The 18,722-nt window shown below is 37.1% G+C and overlaps 1 protein-coding gene across 1 annotated transcript in view; it reads right to left on the reverse strand.

Moving 5' to 3' along the window:
* SPTBN5 (spectrin beta, non-erythrocytic 5) overlaps positions 1 to 18,722 on the reverse strand; it is a 92,548-nt gene that overhangs the window by 73,479 nt on the left and 347 nt on the right. The window contains exons 2-14 of the mRNA XM_025151299.3: positions 16,906 to 17,022; positions 14,888 to 15,055; positions 12,830 to 12,949; positions 11,853 to 12,010; positions 10,804 to 11,032; positions 7,370 to 8,001; positions 6,590 to 6,728; positions 4,818 to 5,050; positions 4,236 to 4,389; positions 3,183 to 3,383; positions 1,800 to 2,006; positions 690 to 881; positions 313 to 465 (exon numbers count right to left, since the gene is read on the reverse strand). Coding sequence (XP_025007067.2) covers positions 313 to 465; positions 690 to 881; positions 1,800 to 2,006; positions 3,183 to 3,383; positions 4,236 to 4,389; positions 4,818 to 5,050; positions 6,590 to 6,728; positions 7,370 to 8,001; positions 10,804 to 11,032; positions 11,853 to 12,010; positions 12,830 to 12,949; positions 14,888 to 15,055; positions 16,906 to 17,016 — 2,697 coding nt within the window. The 5' untranslated portion in view covers positions 17,017 to 17,022. The remainder of the gene's footprint in view (positions 1 to 312; positions 466 to 689; positions 882 to 1,799; positions 2,007 to 3,182; positions 3,384 to 4,235; positions 4,390 to 4,817; positions 5,051 to 6,589; positions 6,729 to 7,369; positions 8,002 to 10,803; positions 11,033 to 11,852; positions 12,011 to 12,829; positions 12,950 to 14,887; positions 15,056 to 16,905; positions 17,023 to 18,722) is intronic.

Below are 18,722 nucleotides of genomic sequence, written 5' to 3' on the forward strand. Positions count from 1 at the left end.
ATAGGGATGCAAGTGCACCATAGGATTATTTTCTTCACATGGCATTTTTCTTCAAGTGCCATAACATAAATCACAAAAAGAATTCTACTATACCACAGTATTTGTACCATAATATCACATCCACAGAAGTTAAATGGACATCAGCTTCAGTAAGGTTGGCATTGTTTATACCAAAGAAGTATCTGATTTATGCACAGCACCATAAGTTGCAATGAATGAAAAACACTCAAAACTTAGTTTCTCAACTTTTTCCATTCTCCCAAGGTCAGTCTGATTTAAAATGCATCATTTGTAAGTGGGGAAAGAGGATACCTGGTACTTTTGTTGCATGACTTCCACGTTGTCTGCTTGAGGCTGAAGAGTCCTAAAAATGTTTTCCTTTTCTCTCATCCATGACTGAAATGCTTCACAGGAGCTACAGAAGCGGTAATACTCAATCATCTCCTCCAAAGCCTTTTTTCTGTCCTGTAAAACAGATGAAGAATTTTGTTGCTGTAATAACTACCTTGTCTTTTGAAGAAAAAAGATCCTTTCATTTAATTTAACTAAAATACACAAGCTTGGTAGTTTTGCCAGGTACTGCTGACAGAGAACAGAACGTGTTACCTTGAGCTCAAAATATTTCTCCCTAGAGCAACAGTGATTTAAAAGCATAAGAGAAGCACAAAACATTAATAGAGGTATTGTACCTCAGCCATGCTCTGTAGGTTTTCATAAAGTGAGTCTATTTCATCTTGGGTCTTCCAAATGTTCTCTGGAACAAAATGAATGTCTAAACTGGAGCTTCCAGGAAGTGCAGATTCAGAGGTAGCCCAGGTTCGACTGAATGGTAGCTTAGCTGTCTTCTGATTTAAGTCATCTGGGGCTTCTGTCTTCACCATCTGTTGTGCAAAATTTAACAGAATCAGGGGATTAATATTTCTAATCTGGATAAAAATTTCACATACACAGAAAATTTGGATTTACTGGTTCAAATCACTACATTCTGACCTAATAAAATGTTTCTAGGATTTTTTTGATCCTATTCCCTTTTTAACTTATTTTGAAATAGTTAACCAACTAACTCAAAGCAGTTCATTTACATTGAATGAAGTGGTTTTATTTAGCTCAGTTTAAAATACTTTGATTCACTAAAAGTTCTCATTTTGTGCCAACATCAACGTCCAGTTTTCTTAAGTTCTTAAACTGCTAACAAACCACAGAATCTGCAGATTTTTTTATATCATTTCTGAAGCCAGTTGAAATGAATATTGTTATGAGAATCAAGAGTGACAAAAGATTAGTGAAGATCAGCAGAAAAAAATAATACCCATAAGCATATTTCTAGCATTTCACAGAACCCTGAGATAGGCTAAAAGTGGCCAATGCACTGTGCCATCTAAAAATTTGCTTTCATCCTAATTCAGCATTCCTCCTGAATGATAGCAATTGAAAACAAAAAAACCTCTTTTTGAGACAATTTGGAATACTGTGTTTGGGTAAAATCAAAATATATTATTCAAAAACATTTCATTTTCATATAATTTCCATAGTATAACACTACAAAACTATGACAAAAGATAATTTTAAAACATAACCTACTCTATTCTGAAGTGCACCGATTCAAACTTAACAGAAGATTTTGTTCACTTTGTTTACAAATTAAAATTCTATTGAAATTGCTGCCCTACTGAAAAAAAGTTTAGATAACACTGGAACACTGTTTTCCCATTGGAAAATATCCTGCGTGAAATTTCTAGCCAGCTTCAATACTTACAAAACAAAGGAACAAAGACTGACACAATCCCTAAGCTACTTACTGCAGCTGGAGCTTGCTCTGCTGCAATGGCAGCCTGCTCTTTCAGGCGCCTCATCTCTGTGGAGTAGGCTGCAATCTCCTTTTCCAGCCGCAAATGACGATGCAACAGCGCTTCAGCACTTGATTCATCTTTTCCATAGTCCTTGCTGGCCACAAGGGTTTGCCTTTCTTGCAACCATGAATTTGCTTCATCGATGTCAGCAAAGTACTGAAGGGAACATAGAAGAAAATGCTGGGTCTCATCCTGAAAGTATCACACACAATCCTTCTTTTTTTTTTTTTTAATAACAATAAACAAGGCAGAAATGCCATAAGGTCTGTAGATATAAGGTTACTTCCAGGTGTTGTGACAGTTATAAATAAAGTGGCTATACAGCTCTGAATCATTAATGTATTTCGTAATCTAGAACCGATAATTCATATTATCACACTGAATAGATTCAAGTATTGCCTCACTATTATCCTTCAGAGAACATCTAAATAAAGGTTTATGCTGATTACTAGCTGTGGATCTAAAGAATAACTAGCAGTGAACTATAAACTTAGAGTCTACAGCAAAATCTTTTTTCCCCTGTAAATTGCCTTGTTACAGTAGTAGAACAAACAAAAAAAAACCAAACAAAAATCCACAAAATTTTGAGATAAAAAATAAACGCACAACAAAAAAAGAAAAAAAAACAAACCATAGTAGTGAAGAGAAAAGAAAGAAGTAAATCACCATAATGATGGTAACCTTACAGGTGGAGAAGACAATTTAGACTTTGCCAAGAATACAGCTGTTAAGTATTGTTCAAGTAGCTCACAGGGGAAACAGACTGAGAATAGATGCAAGAAAGGGACAGTAGTAAGAATGCTTGAGACACTGTAATGTGATTTTTGAGTGCTGATTTTATAAGAGCTCCCTATCTGCACATGTGTTAATGTTTGTTTGTGTAGAAGATCTGCAGAGATCAGAATGGAACAGTCAGATATTTTCCAGACTTTGAAAAAGTTCACAGTTGATTCAAGTCTTCTGGTGTGTTTGTTTTATTGTTGGGATTCTCTGTGTGTGAGATCAGGGGTGTTTTGTTGCTGTTAGAAAAATGTCACACAGCTATCCAGATCCCACCTTCAAAATTTAGTGTGTATCAGCAAGGTTAGGTGAAGTATTTCCACAAGTTTTTAATGGAGAGCAACCCCCAGCAACAATTCTCCGCTAGGCACAAACCACTCAAATCTCCTGCATGGCAGGCTTGCAGAAGGGCTAAAAGTGAACCATCAAGATCTCTTTTTGAAGACTGGCACCTGAAAGCTTCTTTTTGCTGGAAGAGCATGCAAGGACAGGGGACAGAACCGAACCACACCTGTGTCCCCCATTCCACACGTCACAGCAAGACCTGCTTACCTGTTTGATGAGAGCTGCTGCCTGCAGGCGGTTTTTGCGATTAGCCACCTCATCCTGGAGCTGCTGCCACAATGTTTGAAGTTTGTCTCTCTGTTTCTGGATGTTCTCCTCATGTGTAGGGTTCTTCTGGCTCAGATCCCAGCCCCTCCTCATCACATCTGCGCAAATGGCCCTGTGCGAGTTACATTCTGCTTCAAGAGCCTAGCAGAGGAATGGGAGAAACATGAACACAACTCACTCACCACCAGCTAAGAGCAAAAAGGGGGATTCATATTCTCAGCTACTACAGTACATATATTTGCAAGAGCCCTTTGTCATACTTTTCTTCTTTTTTTAACCTCTGACATCTGTGTGAAGGCAAATTTGCTATGCCATCTTCTCTGAGGGAGACATTTATTTGTGGTCCACCAATTCAGTACTCTTACGCTTTCCAGAAGTAGCAAACACAAAACCAAACAAACCTGCATATTAAATCTGCCCAAGAGGCTTCTGCTTCAGTTTTGTCACTCATGTCCACAGATATCTACACTTGTCTATAATGATTCTATGTCAGATAAAGGCAGTAGCCTTGTGTAACCTGTGGCTTTTGGCATTAGTTCATAGCAAGCTCTCAGGAGTGGCAACTTCTACACAAATCACACAATGCTATCCATGGGGGTCTCATCATGATTGCTGTTATCAGTGATTTTTTTTTTTTTTTCCCCACCAGCTCTTCTCTTTCCCCACCATCAGGAGAGCTGCTGGGAAAAACAAAACCTAATAGTTTATTTTTCCTTCCCATCCACCAACGTGAGATAGTAAGTAGTCCAGTATCTTCATGCAGCCCAGGAGAGGGTCCAGTATAATATATAGTCCTTCTCTACACTGTCTCCTCCTGGGAAAAATACCTATCCTGCACACTGTCTTACAAAAAGTTCCAGATACCGGTGATGATACTTGAGCTAATGACTGGTTTGACAGTTTTCTTATAACTGCTGCACAGTCTGAAGGACATAGATGTTCTAAAATTGTGCTATAACACAGAGAATAGACACTACCAGCAAAGTAATATACCTTGTGCTTCTGAATGGAAGCTGTAATCTGGCTGACATCTTTCCCTAATGTTGTTGTTCTTGCTATTTTCCACTTCTCAGAGATCCATGCTTCTTCCTCTTTGCAGTCACGGAAGAATTCAAAGAGCTTCAAAGCCTCTTCTAGCTGGGATTTTCTGAAACAAAGAAAGTAACGTATCCAAGTCAGAATTAAGATCCTACTGAGATAATGCTACAGAATAGCATAAACTTCAAAACTTTGAAAACCCCCAATTTGAATGTATCTAATTCTTCTTTGTCATCATTTAAGTTATTTATGCAAGAAAGCAAGGGAAACAAAATTAAATATCCTTTGTCTTCTAGGAGACGAGGAGATAACCATGCGCTATTCATAAAAAGCAAACCATAAGAAACGCTAAGAATGAAGTTATTTTTTAGCTAAGGAAGTGGGTGATCTCTTTCAGACAGCTGTAATAAAAACACTCAAATTGCTCATGTTAGGTCTTTATAAATGGAAATTTTCAAATGTGAGGAAGTTGAGTCTTCTGATTAAGAGATTAACTGACCACCTTAATCAGGAAGAAGGAGCCATAAACAGTCATACCGTGTTCTGCTCTGAGCTATAAGGTTCTGATATAGCTGACGAAGCATCGGAACTTTTGCATAAAGCACTTCTGCTTTAACTGTGCTATCCTTGCTGATTTCTGCTGTCCTTTGAGTTATGTGTGTCAGTTTATCATCATAGGAAGAGATTTGCAAGTCAATCAAGTTGTGCTTTTGAAGCAAATCTACTACTTCTAGGAGCTGCTTCCCACAGTCCTGAGAATTCACTAGTGCCTGCAAACAAAGTGAGAAAAAAAAAAAAAGGCATTTGCAGAGAGCACATCTAAGGGATTGGTACAAAGAAATAGGTTGAAAGCTTCCTGTTGACTCTGATAGCTTCTAAATGTAAAAGAACTATGTCAGCTATGTAAAGCCCAAAATACTTCTCTTCCATTTCCACAAGGTAACAGCAACAATCCAGAGTTTCTATCATCTGCAGAGCAAACAATGGTTTCTTCAAATAACTATCTGTTTTCACAACTAAGTTATGTCTGTTAGGTAAGCACTTAAGGTTTCAGGATTTGTGTGCACAAGAACAGCCCTTTTCTATATGCATGCGTCTGCAGGCAGATGGATTCAGTCTGTATTTGGAGAATTCTACAGTATCCCATCTAACGGTATGTTTTGACTATGAGTTTTTTTTGTTTGATAAACCTACTTGGCTTTGTCATGTAAATAATGAATTATTTTCATTATTTACTAAGTACTTGGTACCAGTATGGTCATACTAAGTGTGAAGTACTCACTATTTTTGTTATTTAGATAATGAAGTCAAGTATAATAGTAAGTATTTAATACTTACTATTGAGCCCAATGAAAGTACTGCATGTTTTACTGTCTGTCCTCTTTCTAACTGCATCAATTATTCTAACAGAGAGTGCTATCTTTCCGTATTGATCTTTCTTCTCATATCCTCAGGCTTTCATGGTTCCAACAACATCACTACCATTAGAAGTTTTTGCTAACACTTGGACAAGTAGATTCATAATTTACAGATACCTCTTATCTTTAATTTGAAATTCACACCTTCACGTGACCTGTTTATTCTTTCAACTTAGGTAAAATGCAGCCTGCAGCTGTAGGGATTTTTTTGTCTTTAAGTCAGACAAGGCAAAACCAAAGGATGAATGCTGTCTGCCATTACCAAATTAATATGAAAGCAGTTATTTCCTATGATAAAGAGAAGGCTTTTAGTTCTGACACTTTGGTAACACTTGAAAACTCTTGCTAACAGTGAGCATTGTGCATTTTGTTGTAGAACTTCTGTCTGTTATAAGTTTCGGTAGCGGAAACCCAGATGCTTGCCTGAGCTACTTTCCAACTCTATGAATACTAGAGTTACTTCCAGAAGGTGATTCAGTGTAGTTACCTGGAATGGGAATAGAAGTTCCCATTTTGTTGTTGTCTTTTTTCCAACTTTTGCCTTCAGATTTCTAAATTTAGGTGAGAGATGTACCATCTTTATTTTATGACATAATGTGAACCTATAGCAGCAATACCATATTTCACCTTCTGATTAGAGAGAGTCCTTGTAACAAGGATTGTGTTTTTTTTTTTTTTTTTTTTTTTTTTCCCCATGTAGATACCAGTAATGATGAACTGAAACCCAAAGTTAGGCATCTAAGTAAAAACAGTATTTTTTCTCTATAACTGATAGACTTATTTTCTGTTGGTACCAGAGAGTGAGTGCACTAGTCCTGGAATATGAGGTTTTGTTTAGGGACACACATTGTTAACAGTGTGAGCTGTGTGCTCTCAGAGGGGGTTCAGTACCTGCAGCTCTTTCAGCTCCTCCATAATGGCATCAATGTCCCTCAGGAGGGCTAGAATCTCCTGCATTGTACTCAGGGAGTGTTGTCGTTTCTGCAGCTGATCCAGAAGATCTTGCCATTGCTTTGAAATGCTGTTTTCCCTACAAAGGAGGAGAGAGATGATCAGCTTGGATCAAAGACTTCAGGCCTCATGAGTAAAAATTCCCAGTTCTCACACCTTTAAAGGAGATAAATGAACACACACAAGTCATGTCACCTGTGGACGAGGACAGGCCATGGCTGAAAAACAGGTGAAGTATTTTTAGCCAGTCCTAAGTCAGGATATACTGATAATTAGAGAAGTCATAATTTCTATAAACTTCAGAACTCGAGTCAACTTGGGAAGGCTCTGTGACTTAAATCTGTATCTACCAAACTAGAGACTGAAAAAGAAATGTGTTGATTTTGAGGAAAAAGAAGTATACATTTTCTAAGTATTTTTGATGAAACATAGAATTTTTGGCAGAACAAATATTTTCATACACAGATTAAAATACCTCAGAACTATTTTTCACTTGAAATCAATCTGAGATATGATCACTAAAGCAAAAACAAACCAAACAAACACAAGAGAAAACATTTATCTGCTGAAACTGTTCACAGGTAGAAGAAATTCCTGCCAGTTCTACTAATGAGGAGAAGAGCTATGATTAATTGTCACAATTCATCTTTCTCATCTATGTAAAAAAAACTAAAATAATTTCAACTTCCACCACCACATGGTCTCAGGACCACCACTCACTTTTTCACAATTTGATCTTTGCTGTGATAGTTATTCTGGCTGATGACTGTTGCCATTTCGGCCAAAGATGCGAAGCGTTCCCTCCTGGGGAGTACATCTGCCACAATGGCTTCCAGCTTCTTACTGGCAGCTTCCATCCTATCTACACTCTCTGGCCAGAAGTCTTGCTTTCCAATTACTTTCCTCATGTCTTCCAAGTAAGTCTCACGCAGAGCTGCCTTCTTCAGAAACCTCTTGGCTAGCTGTTCCAACTTCTCTAGCCTCAGCATCTCCTTCTGCAGTGCTTTTCCCCGGTTGTGTTCTGCCTTTTCCAGGATAATCCAGTGCTTTTCCACATCCTGCAGTGTCCTCCCCTCTGGAGGCACATATAGTCGTAGGTTGTTGGCTCTCTGCTTGGTCCTGATATTGAAGAGATGAGCTTCAATCATGCCCTTATCTTGATATTTAGGGGGTTTTTCCACAGTGCGGAAGGTCTTGAAATTGGCCATGAGCAGCCACATTTCCTGAAGAGAGTTGGGGAACACACGGTCATCCAGCTCAACCACCTTCTGCTTAATCCATTTCAGGAGGTCAGAGACCATCTGCTCATACAGAAGCTTCAAGTCATCTATCTCCTTCAGGAGGAACACAATCTGAAATGGGAATACGAAGTTACAAGCCACATAAGAAGCAGAATGAACCAAGATGGGTGAACAGAATGCAACATTATTGTAAACAAAACTTAGGATCCTAACAAAACATTATATGTCAGGAAGACAGTACTTAACAAGCAAATTGCCACAGTCATCAAATTTTTATACCAATCATAGAATGGTTTGGGTTGGAAGGGACCTTAAAGACAATCTAGTTCTAACTTGTTCCAGTCCCACTAGGTATAGGTATATCACATAGATACAGGTTTAACCTATGGGGCTAGATGACCTTTCATGAAAAAAAAATATATATATATATATATATATATATATTTAATGTTTAATTTCATTTTTTTTTTTAAATTTAGGAAAATGTTAAATTTTGAAATAAATAGCATGCATATGACAACTATCGACAGTTCCAATGAGAGCTGACCAGAAAGTAGAGGTTCCAAATAGAGGCTTCAGAATTTTTGATTCACAATGGAACCAAACTGAGACTTTTTTTCATCCTCTTTCAGAAAAAGAAAAGAGTCCTATCCTATCTGTTAATATGTAATCCACACCTTGGGTGTGGGAGACCATCTGACAAGATTTTAGTTCTCTCACATGCTAACAGCAGACTGTTGACAAACTGATCCTTCTCAATCTCTTCAGCTGGAGCCATTTCACTTTTTATAAATTATCAGAGAAACAAAACATATTATAGCTAAACAGGTTGGTAAGGATGTTAATTTTTCTAGTCTATAACGTTTATCTGTTTCGTCTGCAATCTGGCCTGCATTTATCTCAACTGTCCATATATCTCAAAAATCCATTTAGAATGAAATTCATAATGAAATTAAAAAAAAAATGTTAGAACGAAGTCATCCTTTCTTTCAGTTTTACATATTTTTTCCATTTTTGTGTCTTTATAGTTTTTCCTTACTTTAACTCAGCAGCCTCCCTGTAGACATCAGGATTAATGCTGAACCCTGCTGTCTGCCTCTATCATTTTCCTGAAGCAGGCAGGCAGATTAGTGAGGGAGATATCGCAGAGCAAAGGCCCATGCCTTGTAAGTGGTTATCTGCTTTTACCTAGCAGAAAGTGCACTTGGCAATGAGTAAATGTCACAGTGCTTGAAGAGTAGCAAAACAGCACCAACCTTGAGTGAAGGAAAAGCAGCCCATGTTGCCAGGGCTCCTTTCTGTATTTTCTGCCATCGTACCCAGTTCTTGCTGAAAGATCCCAGTAAGTGCATGGCTACCTCACGTGGGTGGGGGAAAGCAGATTTACCTCTCCAGGATGAATCCCTCTGCCATCCTGGTCACCCACATAGTCTCAACTCAAAGGCTTCCTTGACACACTCCGACTTCCCTCGCCAATCCTATTAGTAAATTCAGAACTGCCTATCTGAGGGGACTAAGGACATGAGGAGATTAACATCTGTTTTGTTATCCTTCTTTATGCTTGTGTGTGTAAGAAACACAGGAAGAAAGGCAAGTAATATTAGAGACAGGTGAAAATACCAAAGGAGACAAAGAGAGAAAAAGGAAGCAGTAAATGGAAAGAGAGAGAGAGAGAAAGAGAGAGAGAGAGAGAGAGAAGAATGCATGAATATACCTATACAAAGTGAAAAAAAAGCTGTGGAGCATAACAAAAACTGAAAAAAAAAAAAGACAGTAAGAAATGCTCTTTCTGTGTTTGCCCATAATACAAAGATGTAGCCTGTTGATCCTGCCCAAAAAGCGGAGTTTCTGCTGGAGTCCAGACAAATCTTACTGCCCACTCTCCACACTTGTGCCCAATCTTTTTTTTAACTGAATTCAAAGTCTGTCTGTTGTCCAACAGTTCTTCAGAGAACATCATGTCACTGAGAAACATTTCAGAATCTTGTTCTTGTCCCAGACCACCTAGCTGAACAAAGTCTGCTTCATAAAAAGGTTTTGCCTTGTCACCATCAGGGACGTTCTAGTTTTGTGTCTCCTACTGAGCAATATATTCCCCCCACTAGAGCAAGAGGGGGGAATATAGATTCATCCTGAGTGTATAGGTTTTCTGTAGACTGTTTGAAAAAACACAGTGTGGAGCATTCTGAGGGTAGAAAATAAATTCTCTCCAAGAGAAGTAGTCCTTGGCAGAAGGATCACAATATTTTGGCCAAGATCTACTCAAAGTTTCTTCCCTTTTCCATTAGCATGTTGCAAGTAGTTCACATGTAACTCCATCATATGTGGGACTAAATGTACAGTGAAAGTGTAAAAAAAAAAAATCTCATTAAAGAAATTTTATTTTATAATTTTATGCTTTAGTTCACTTTTTTTTTTCTTGGAGATTTCCTCCTCCTGTTGCACTTGCCCGTTTTTCATTTGTTTATTCACAGTTTGCACCTGACTAAGGAGCTAGAAAGAAAGGATGAGGATTTTCAAAGAAAGTAGAAATTCAAAGTAGTCTCTTTCCTATTAAATCTTTCCTATTAAATTAGAAAATTGTTGACTAGCTGTTTTTGCCTAGCTGTAATCTTCCCAAGATTAATAAGATCTGCACGGCTTCAAGCTGCATTAGAAGTACATCGGCTCTCAAATTGAAACTGGGAGGTTAAAAAGGGATCTGTATCCAGAGACAAATGTACTCCCTCTAGAAATCAAAGTCTAGAGACACTTTTCAATATTCAAGTGACAATAAAAAGTTTTCAATTCAGTTTGATGGCATTTGATTCAGTTCAAATGATTCTGAAGTTGACCTTGCACTAAATACATTTCCAACACAAATTTAACTTCATGTATTTAATTTTTAAATTCTGAAGATAGCAATGCACTTACTTTGGCAAGTCGCTTTTGATTTGTCTGGCCTTGTTTCATTCTGGAGAAGTAGTGGTAATAGAGTGACACATAAGTCATGATGGATCTCTCGTCTGGGGAGGGTACTGCCACATCCTCAGCATCAAGCAGCTTGCTGATCCCTAGCTCTTTCTCAGCAACATTAAAGGCATTGTTCAGGTTTTTGATGGGCTGGTCCTGCCGCAGTGAGCTATAATTGATAAGATCAGGCCTGGGCAATGAGAAGAACAGAGAGAAAAAAGAGAAGAGAGTTTTATGTTTGTCTTAAATTCTTTCAGATGATAAACCATGGACTGTTTATTAGATAAAGAATAACTCTGAAATTATTCTGTCTGACCTGCTTTATTCAGAATCATCAGAACTACATGGCTGGAAGAAGATTTTCCTTTATGAAACTGAAATACCACTCAGTTATTTCTCATCCTCACCATTGAAAACCAGTGCCCACTAGAGTGGCAATTCTGAACAGGGAGGTGACTCCCAGTTGGGAAAATTTCAGAGTATCCTGACTAGAAGATGGAGCAGAACTGTTAGTGGGAGAACTGTCCAAGGCTATCTCAGGTGGTTTCTCTCTGCTTGGGCTGTTTTCTTCATGCCTTTTAAAATGGCCAGAGAAGGAAGGAAATTGTTAAGGAGTTTACTCTGTTAAAATTAAATCAGATGGTGTAAATGCTCACAAAACTTACACAATAAAAGCAATCACTACACTAGTAACTGTTGAAAATGAGCAATGAGAATATGAGTGAGAGGCTTAGATCAAACATTGGGCAGTGTTGTTCAGCTGTGTGATAATCCCTTAGAAATCCCACTTCCAACAAAATGAACAGTGAAGCAGGAGCTTTTGGTCCTTCCTTCCTTCCTCAGAGGCAGTGTATCCACTTAAGAAAGGAGAGTTTTTAGTGAATAAGGGTAAGGAGAGAATTTTTTTCATTTCTTGGCAAATATCTGTTATTCAGACTGTTGTGCCTTCAGACACCTTGTGCCAGAACTAGAAAAAGCAACAAGCAAGTCGTCCTGAGCTCAGCTCTTACCTGTGGGCATGTATAAGTGCATTGAAAGCCAGTCCATCACTCCAACTTTTAGAGAAGTCCTTCACATTTACGTTGGGATAGCTGGCAGTTTTATGCTGACACCAAAGTAGTAGGGCTTCATTGGCAAATAGCTGATCAGCTCTACCTCCAAATTCTTCCTGTGAAGACAGCAGAGAAAAGAAAAATCAGCATGTGCAGTATGTGGAAGTAGCATCTGTGTTTTATATTCCCAATAAAGATAACCAGGTACTACTTCTGTCCAACTTGTAAATCATCTCAAACAGTCATGAGTTCCAGGCTAAACCTGTCATGAAGATAGAATGACTTAACATAAAATTTGGAATTTTTTATCAGAGTAAAAGTTAATTGAATGAATTCCTAAATCAAAAAAATGAAATGAAGATAATAAGTTTTTATTTTTTTCTTTTCTGCAAGATTCATAGAAGTCAAGTAAATGCAAGAAAGATATAAAGCTTAGTTTATTTGTTTTCCTAGCTTTGATTTAGAATTCAGAAAAAAAAATAAAGCGTTCAGATCTCCCATTAGAAATTACTAATTTTGATTTCACAATATCTTCATAGGAGCTTATCTCTCACATACTTTAAGAACATGGTAAAAAACTCCTTTTTCTAAAAATAATAAGGAAGAATAGTTTTCTTTAGAGAAAGACAGCATGTACTTCATATCTAGAGATAAGTGACATCAGAAAAACTCCTTCTGAAGTAAAAGCCAGTAAAAAGTTTGTGAAAGGGAGTGATGAACATGAATATCTCTAAGTTATTGTTTTCTGTCTCTTTAAGAAATTATGAAATGGATTCAATTCCTTTTACAACTTGCTGGCAAGTAATTGGGTAATATTATAAGATCTGCAGGATCAAAATGGACAGGAAATGTCATCAGTACAGTTTTCTGTTCTGAAACTCTACTAAGCCTCTGAATTCCCTTAATCAGGCAAAAATAAAAAGACATTGTTTTACCTTATCAAGTTTGATAGATGAAATTTGAAATCTAAGTATAATTATCCAGATGAGTCCCAGGATTAAGGTTCTGTCACCGTCTACAATATTCTCAGGACCAATCACTTTCACTTGCACCTGCTAATAAGCAAATATCTTTTCAGTATGAAATTACTCACATCAAGCTTTCTGAACAAGACATTTGTGTAGCAGGCTGGTGTTGAAGAAGGCATTCAGTGTTTCTTAAGGAAAATGATTTTACACAATTACTTTGTTTGGTCATCTATCTGAGAACTCCCATGTTCATCCCTGAGCTCCCATATGCACCAAAAATGAGATTTGGGAAATATCTGACAAAGGGATGGTGGTCTGAAAGATTTAAAGTTCATTTACTGGTTTTGAAAATTGTAGTTAAGTAAAGAAATGCAGCTCAATGACCCTTTCCTCCAAAGGAGTGGCAGCTGGGCAAACTCAGTGATCATTTAATGTGATCTCCAGAGAGCTAGTCTGCATATAGCTCTTAGGCTCACCAAACAGTCCAAATATCCTACTAAAGAAGTCACAGCTTCTTTCTCCATTATTTCTTGAACAGCAAGATAGGCTGTAATACACAAATGAAGCGCTCTTCAAGAAGTCTGAACATGCTCTATAGTTTCTTGATATCTCTGTGAACCCCCTCTTTGCAGACCATACTTGTGTGATGAGTCTAACTGGAGAAGTCTGGATGTGCACATGCTGCTGGGCCTTACAGGGGGTGCATTTTCAGCAGATGTGTTAAGTGGAGCACATGAAGCCCCATGCTGCACTGCATTTGTTTTGTAATGAGTGGAAAAGTATAGATTACATACTTTCTGTATTTACTGCTATGAAACCCCTCTGCTCCCTCAGAATTTGTAACACAGAGCTTTGTTCGATGATTTTCCAGAGAAGTATACAATAAATTGATTGTTTTAAAAAGAAAAAAAATGGCATGCCATCTTTAGCTTAAGTGAGGATATAAAACTTGAATACATAAAACTACTGCAGTGGCTTGCTTGGCTTGAATCACAGCTCTAAAATCCCCATTTTTATACCAGGTGGCTTCATCAGTGTCTATTGCTGTTTACTTTGTCCCAATATTTGGGAAAGTATTACATCTAAAAAGCAAATAATTAAAAATTTTAAGCTGTCAGGAAGAAAAACTGCTGCCAAAAAATCTTTGAATTTATTCAGAAACTGTAAACAGGTTTTCAGGAACTATCCAAACTTCAGAGGATATTTATCTGACTTTAGTCACAAAGGGACTGTTTTAAAGAAGTTGCTCATTCCTTTTTGCCATAGGAACCAAAAATGTCCATTGTTTGCCTTGTCCTGCTCTTACAGTGCATGGCATTTCTTCACCTATCAGGGAATATGGTTGTGACATCCAGGATAAATCTGCTTCTATTTCTAAAATTCCAATAAATGGAAAAAAAAAAAAAAAAAAAAAAAAAAGGAAGAGTCAGGTAATTACACGAGTAAAACAAAAAGTTCACTGGTGCAGTAACTCTCTCCCTTTTCCCAACGCCTTTGTGTTTCCTATGCTTTCTTTTTTTCCCCGTAGTGCTGTTCTCTCTTTTACAGTTGCAGATTCTTATTTGCCACTCCTTTTTCTTTTTACAGCTTTCCTCTTTCCAATACCAAAACTGGTCAACAGTTTTTTCACATGGCTAAAATGTCCATCAGAAAATGTAAATCTAAGGAAATAAATCTCTCTATTATGAAAGTGAATGTTTAGAGTGCATTTCTCTCTCTCTTCTTTTTTTTTTTTTTTAATGGGAAGTTTAAAATCAGTATTTTAAATCAACATTTCAAAATATAATTTATTTTCATTTAGGTGTGACATTTTTGGAGTAATATTATATATTCGTGGGCCACATTTCTCATACAATAACAAAAATCTGATTTTCTTTTTGTTTTGTTTTTTATAAAACCTGACCTGTATTCAAAGAACATTCTGCTACGTATTAGAGGTGGAAATGATTATGAACATTAGACTAATCAGTTAGTAACATATACAATCTATTTTTATTTGTAATAGCAATATTGCTATCAGCTTACCTTGGATTTCAGAAATGTAATGGCTTTGCTGTTGTTCTCTAGAAAATGCACTCTCATCTTTCCCCGGTTCGGTCTGGGCAAAGATTCTCCAGAGAGCAGCTCCAGGAGTTGCATAAGATAGATGCCATCCTTCAGGTCTGTGTAAATATTTTCTATTTCAGCCCCTACCTGCAAAGACCAGTCACACAACATCAAATCTGGCTGAACATTTTGCCCACAAGTCCCCTGACTTCTACTACTAAACAAACAACACCTTGTTGCTGTTCCGCTGAGTCTGCTGTGTGTCAGTACATAAATGTGAAGTATAAGCGACAAAAGTCAAATCACAGAAAATAGGTTCACGGAGGGACTGACATTATTACAGAAAGTAGGCAGAAATAAAAAACCCTAACAAAACACAGCTTAGGAAATACGGGGAAAAAAAAAGAACAGATTTTGAGAAGTAACAAAATCACAAAAACAAATACTTTGGAAATACTGACATTTTTAATTTCAAATGAAAATTCTCTTTTCAGCTTTTTACTCTGAGCAATGCATTCCATTTAAAATTTGAACTGATAATCCCAAAGTTAAGTGAAGCAAAATAAAGGAAATGAGAAGACATAGAACAGTTTCCATGACTCATTTTACAATCCAAAATCTTAAGTCTATTACTTCCTGCCTAGACCTTCATTGCCAGCTCAAGTCTCCATATTTACAGATGGTCTCACACTTAAGTGCAATTACTATGTAAAACATTAGCATCTACAGAAATGTATCTCACTACTGCCAATAGTAAATGTCACCCAGTGCTGAGGTGACACACCATGACATAGTGTGTACTCTGATCTAACAAGAACTTGCCTTAGGCGTTTCCTTTTGGCCTTAAGCCACTAGCCATCAAGTGACAATGAAACCATATCACACACCCAACAATAACTTGCTGTGATTCTGAAATCATGGTAAATAATCTTTTCACCTCAAAAAACAGAAAAAGAAATACAATATTCCCGATGTTTAATTGCTTAGTTGTGTGATTTTTTGTTTGCTTTTCAGTTTGGTTAAATGTAGGTGAAATAAAGAATAAAGGCATTTTTTTCACTCTTGGCAGTTTTTTTGTTTTTTTTTTTTTAATTTTGTAAATCACTGAGAATTCAAAGACAAGTTACGTAGAGAGACTTCAGTTCTGTTCTTTGTGTAGAACAAGAACTGGCAGCTTTCTCTGGCTGATTATTTCCATGAAAAATTCTGTTTTATTGCCATCTTTACTGCTTTTTGCATTTAAGTAATCCTAAAACTCCACCTACAGTATATTACAACAAAAAAGTTAAAGTTATTATGTCCTGTGGCAGTTTTATTCATGAAGAATAGTTCCATTTTAATCTAATGGTAAAGAGACCATCTCCCTACATATGCTTTACGGCCCCCTGAGCAACAGTGATAGCTTTGTTACATCTGTCACTACACAAACAAATCAAAGATTGCTTAACAAATTCACTGCAATTTCCCTTAAGCATTATGCATTCCCTTAATGCTAAACTTGAAGTAGTCAACAGTACAATTCAGAATACTGCAGTGTCCTGTAGTAAGATAGTATCAAGTTAAAGTCCATGTTGGCAAGCTTGACTACCTTGCCGAGAAGACCTTGATAAGCCCTTGGTCTCTGCACCATTTCTTACCGTATATGGTTTGGAAAGCTCTCACAGGATTTTCTTCTCATGCTTCTATGATCCACAGTCAAATACTATGCAGAAGTGGAGACTAACATTTTAATCTTTGAACTTGAATGTGTTTTTAAAATGACAAAGTATATATTGATTTGTAGCTATGTAGAAATAATTTCCTACATCATAAAAGCTTAACTTTATTGCAGGTAGGAAAATGAGAATGTGTTTTGCAGCTCCTCACTCAGAGTAAGTAAAATTAATTTAAAAGTTGATTGTACTCTGAGGCTGGCTTTACACAAAATCCTGAGATAAAAATTAAAATGAAAAATATATGTCTAATACTGAAACGTAATTACCTATGTAAGTACCTACATTATTCCTGAAGAAGATATTATTCATCCAGTTGGTGAAGGTTTTCTTTTGCATGAACATACGCTGCTCCTGCAGCCTTTTGATGTGATCTTTTTCATATTCACTATTCATGGTGACCTAGGAAGTAAGAAATTCCAGTGAGGAGGTCAGTACTGAAGAGATGTACATGGCCAGCTACAAACAATGTACCCAGTATATATTGGAAATCCAGCTCCTATAGGTACAAAATTCAATACCACACCCAGTATAATATTCTAATTTCCTTCAGCTTGTACTTTGCACTTTATGTTCACTCAAATTTATTTTTACATAAAGTGCACTCCCTTTTAAATTGCATCTCTACTGTCAGAATGAATATGAGGCATATTAATGTATCTTTACTTTCTTTCAGTTTCTCCCCAGCCACTTGATCCCATATGAACCATGATATCAGTGTCATCAATAATAACTTCTTGGAATGTGCTGAAATCACATGACTGAGAATTGATTTTAGACTCTGTCAGAAAGAGAGGGATCTGCAAATCACCAAAAGCACTGCTTGGAAGTGTGTTATGCTAGCCAAGGACTGTTTGGGATGTTGTTGTTGGCTTTCAGATCATGGTATATTACACAGAAATTGAATTATCTTTTCAGAAAAGAAATAACTTGGTTCTTTCCTCTTACAAGTTCAATTTTTGTATATCTTTGTGGGATGGTGACACAGGTCAAATTATCACTCAAACAATGTCCTGGACCAGGGGTCAGTGACTGTTATTGCTTTTTCTGAGGCTAGCACTTGTCTACTTCATGCATACCATTGAAAAGTCAGGCTTGTAACTCATCACAGCACCCAAGCACATTACTCAGGAGCATCAGAAAGTAGGGAGTCTTCCTTTAAGAATCTCTGATGAAATAAACCAGATTTCAATTCAACCCAACAAATCTTTCGGTGTTACTTTGCTTACAGTGTGAATATCTAATGAGCGGCCTTGCTGTTTTGAAGACAAGAGTATCATCTAAAAAAAATCTGTCTAAAAATCCATAGCTAGGGGCATATATTGTGACCTAATGTCATCTTCTCGAACCAATGCTGTAACTGTTAGTATTACCTGGATATCAAACTATCTGCAAAACCAAGAAATCTGCTGTAATTGTGGAAGAGAGATGTGTCTGCTGCTGTCACCCCACTGCAAAGAGAAAAGGGAATGAAAAATTAAAACCTGTGAAAACCTGCAGTGGGTGATTCTTCCCAGATAATTTGTATATTCTTTACAGAGGCCCAGTTCTGAGTTCCTCTGGGCTCTGTGCCCTTTTAACTCATAAAATCTAGAACACTGAAAAAGCATGATCTACCCTACACTGAGTAGTCTGTAAAATGGATCTAGAAACAGCATCACAACAAACGAGAAGCTGCTTGCCTGATGTTTTTCTGTTCTCTCATAAATGTGAAAAACTTTGCCATTTTACACGACAGAAAAGTGTGGGAATTGCTGAAGCAGTGACTTGTTATCATATATTTTTTCTTTTTTTCCTTTTCCCAGGTGTTTCTTAACACTCACTGATTTACAGGGACAGCACTGGAGATTAACAGTTCAGCAGCAACATATGGAAGGATCATGGTCACAGAGGAAAGCCTTATAAAATGAAAAATTTTGCAAATTTTGAAGTGGAACTATTAAAAAGACACTTGCAATACTTTCTGATTCTCTGAGTTTGTTCAGCCTAGCCCACTTTCTCCATCTGAACAGCAGATATTAAAGAATTGCCTTTGCCTTCCAGAGAGGTGATGTTAACCCACTCCTGTATAATAAACCTATATAACCAAGTCATTTCTGAAT

This window comes from Gallus gallus, chromosome 5 (genome assembly GCF_016699485.2).
Source record: "Gallus gallus isolate bGalGal1 chromosome 5, bGalGal1.mat.broiler.GRCg7b, whole genome shotgun sequence".
NCBI lineage: Eukaryota > Metazoa > Chordata > Aves > Galliformes > Phasianidae > Gallus > Gallus gallus.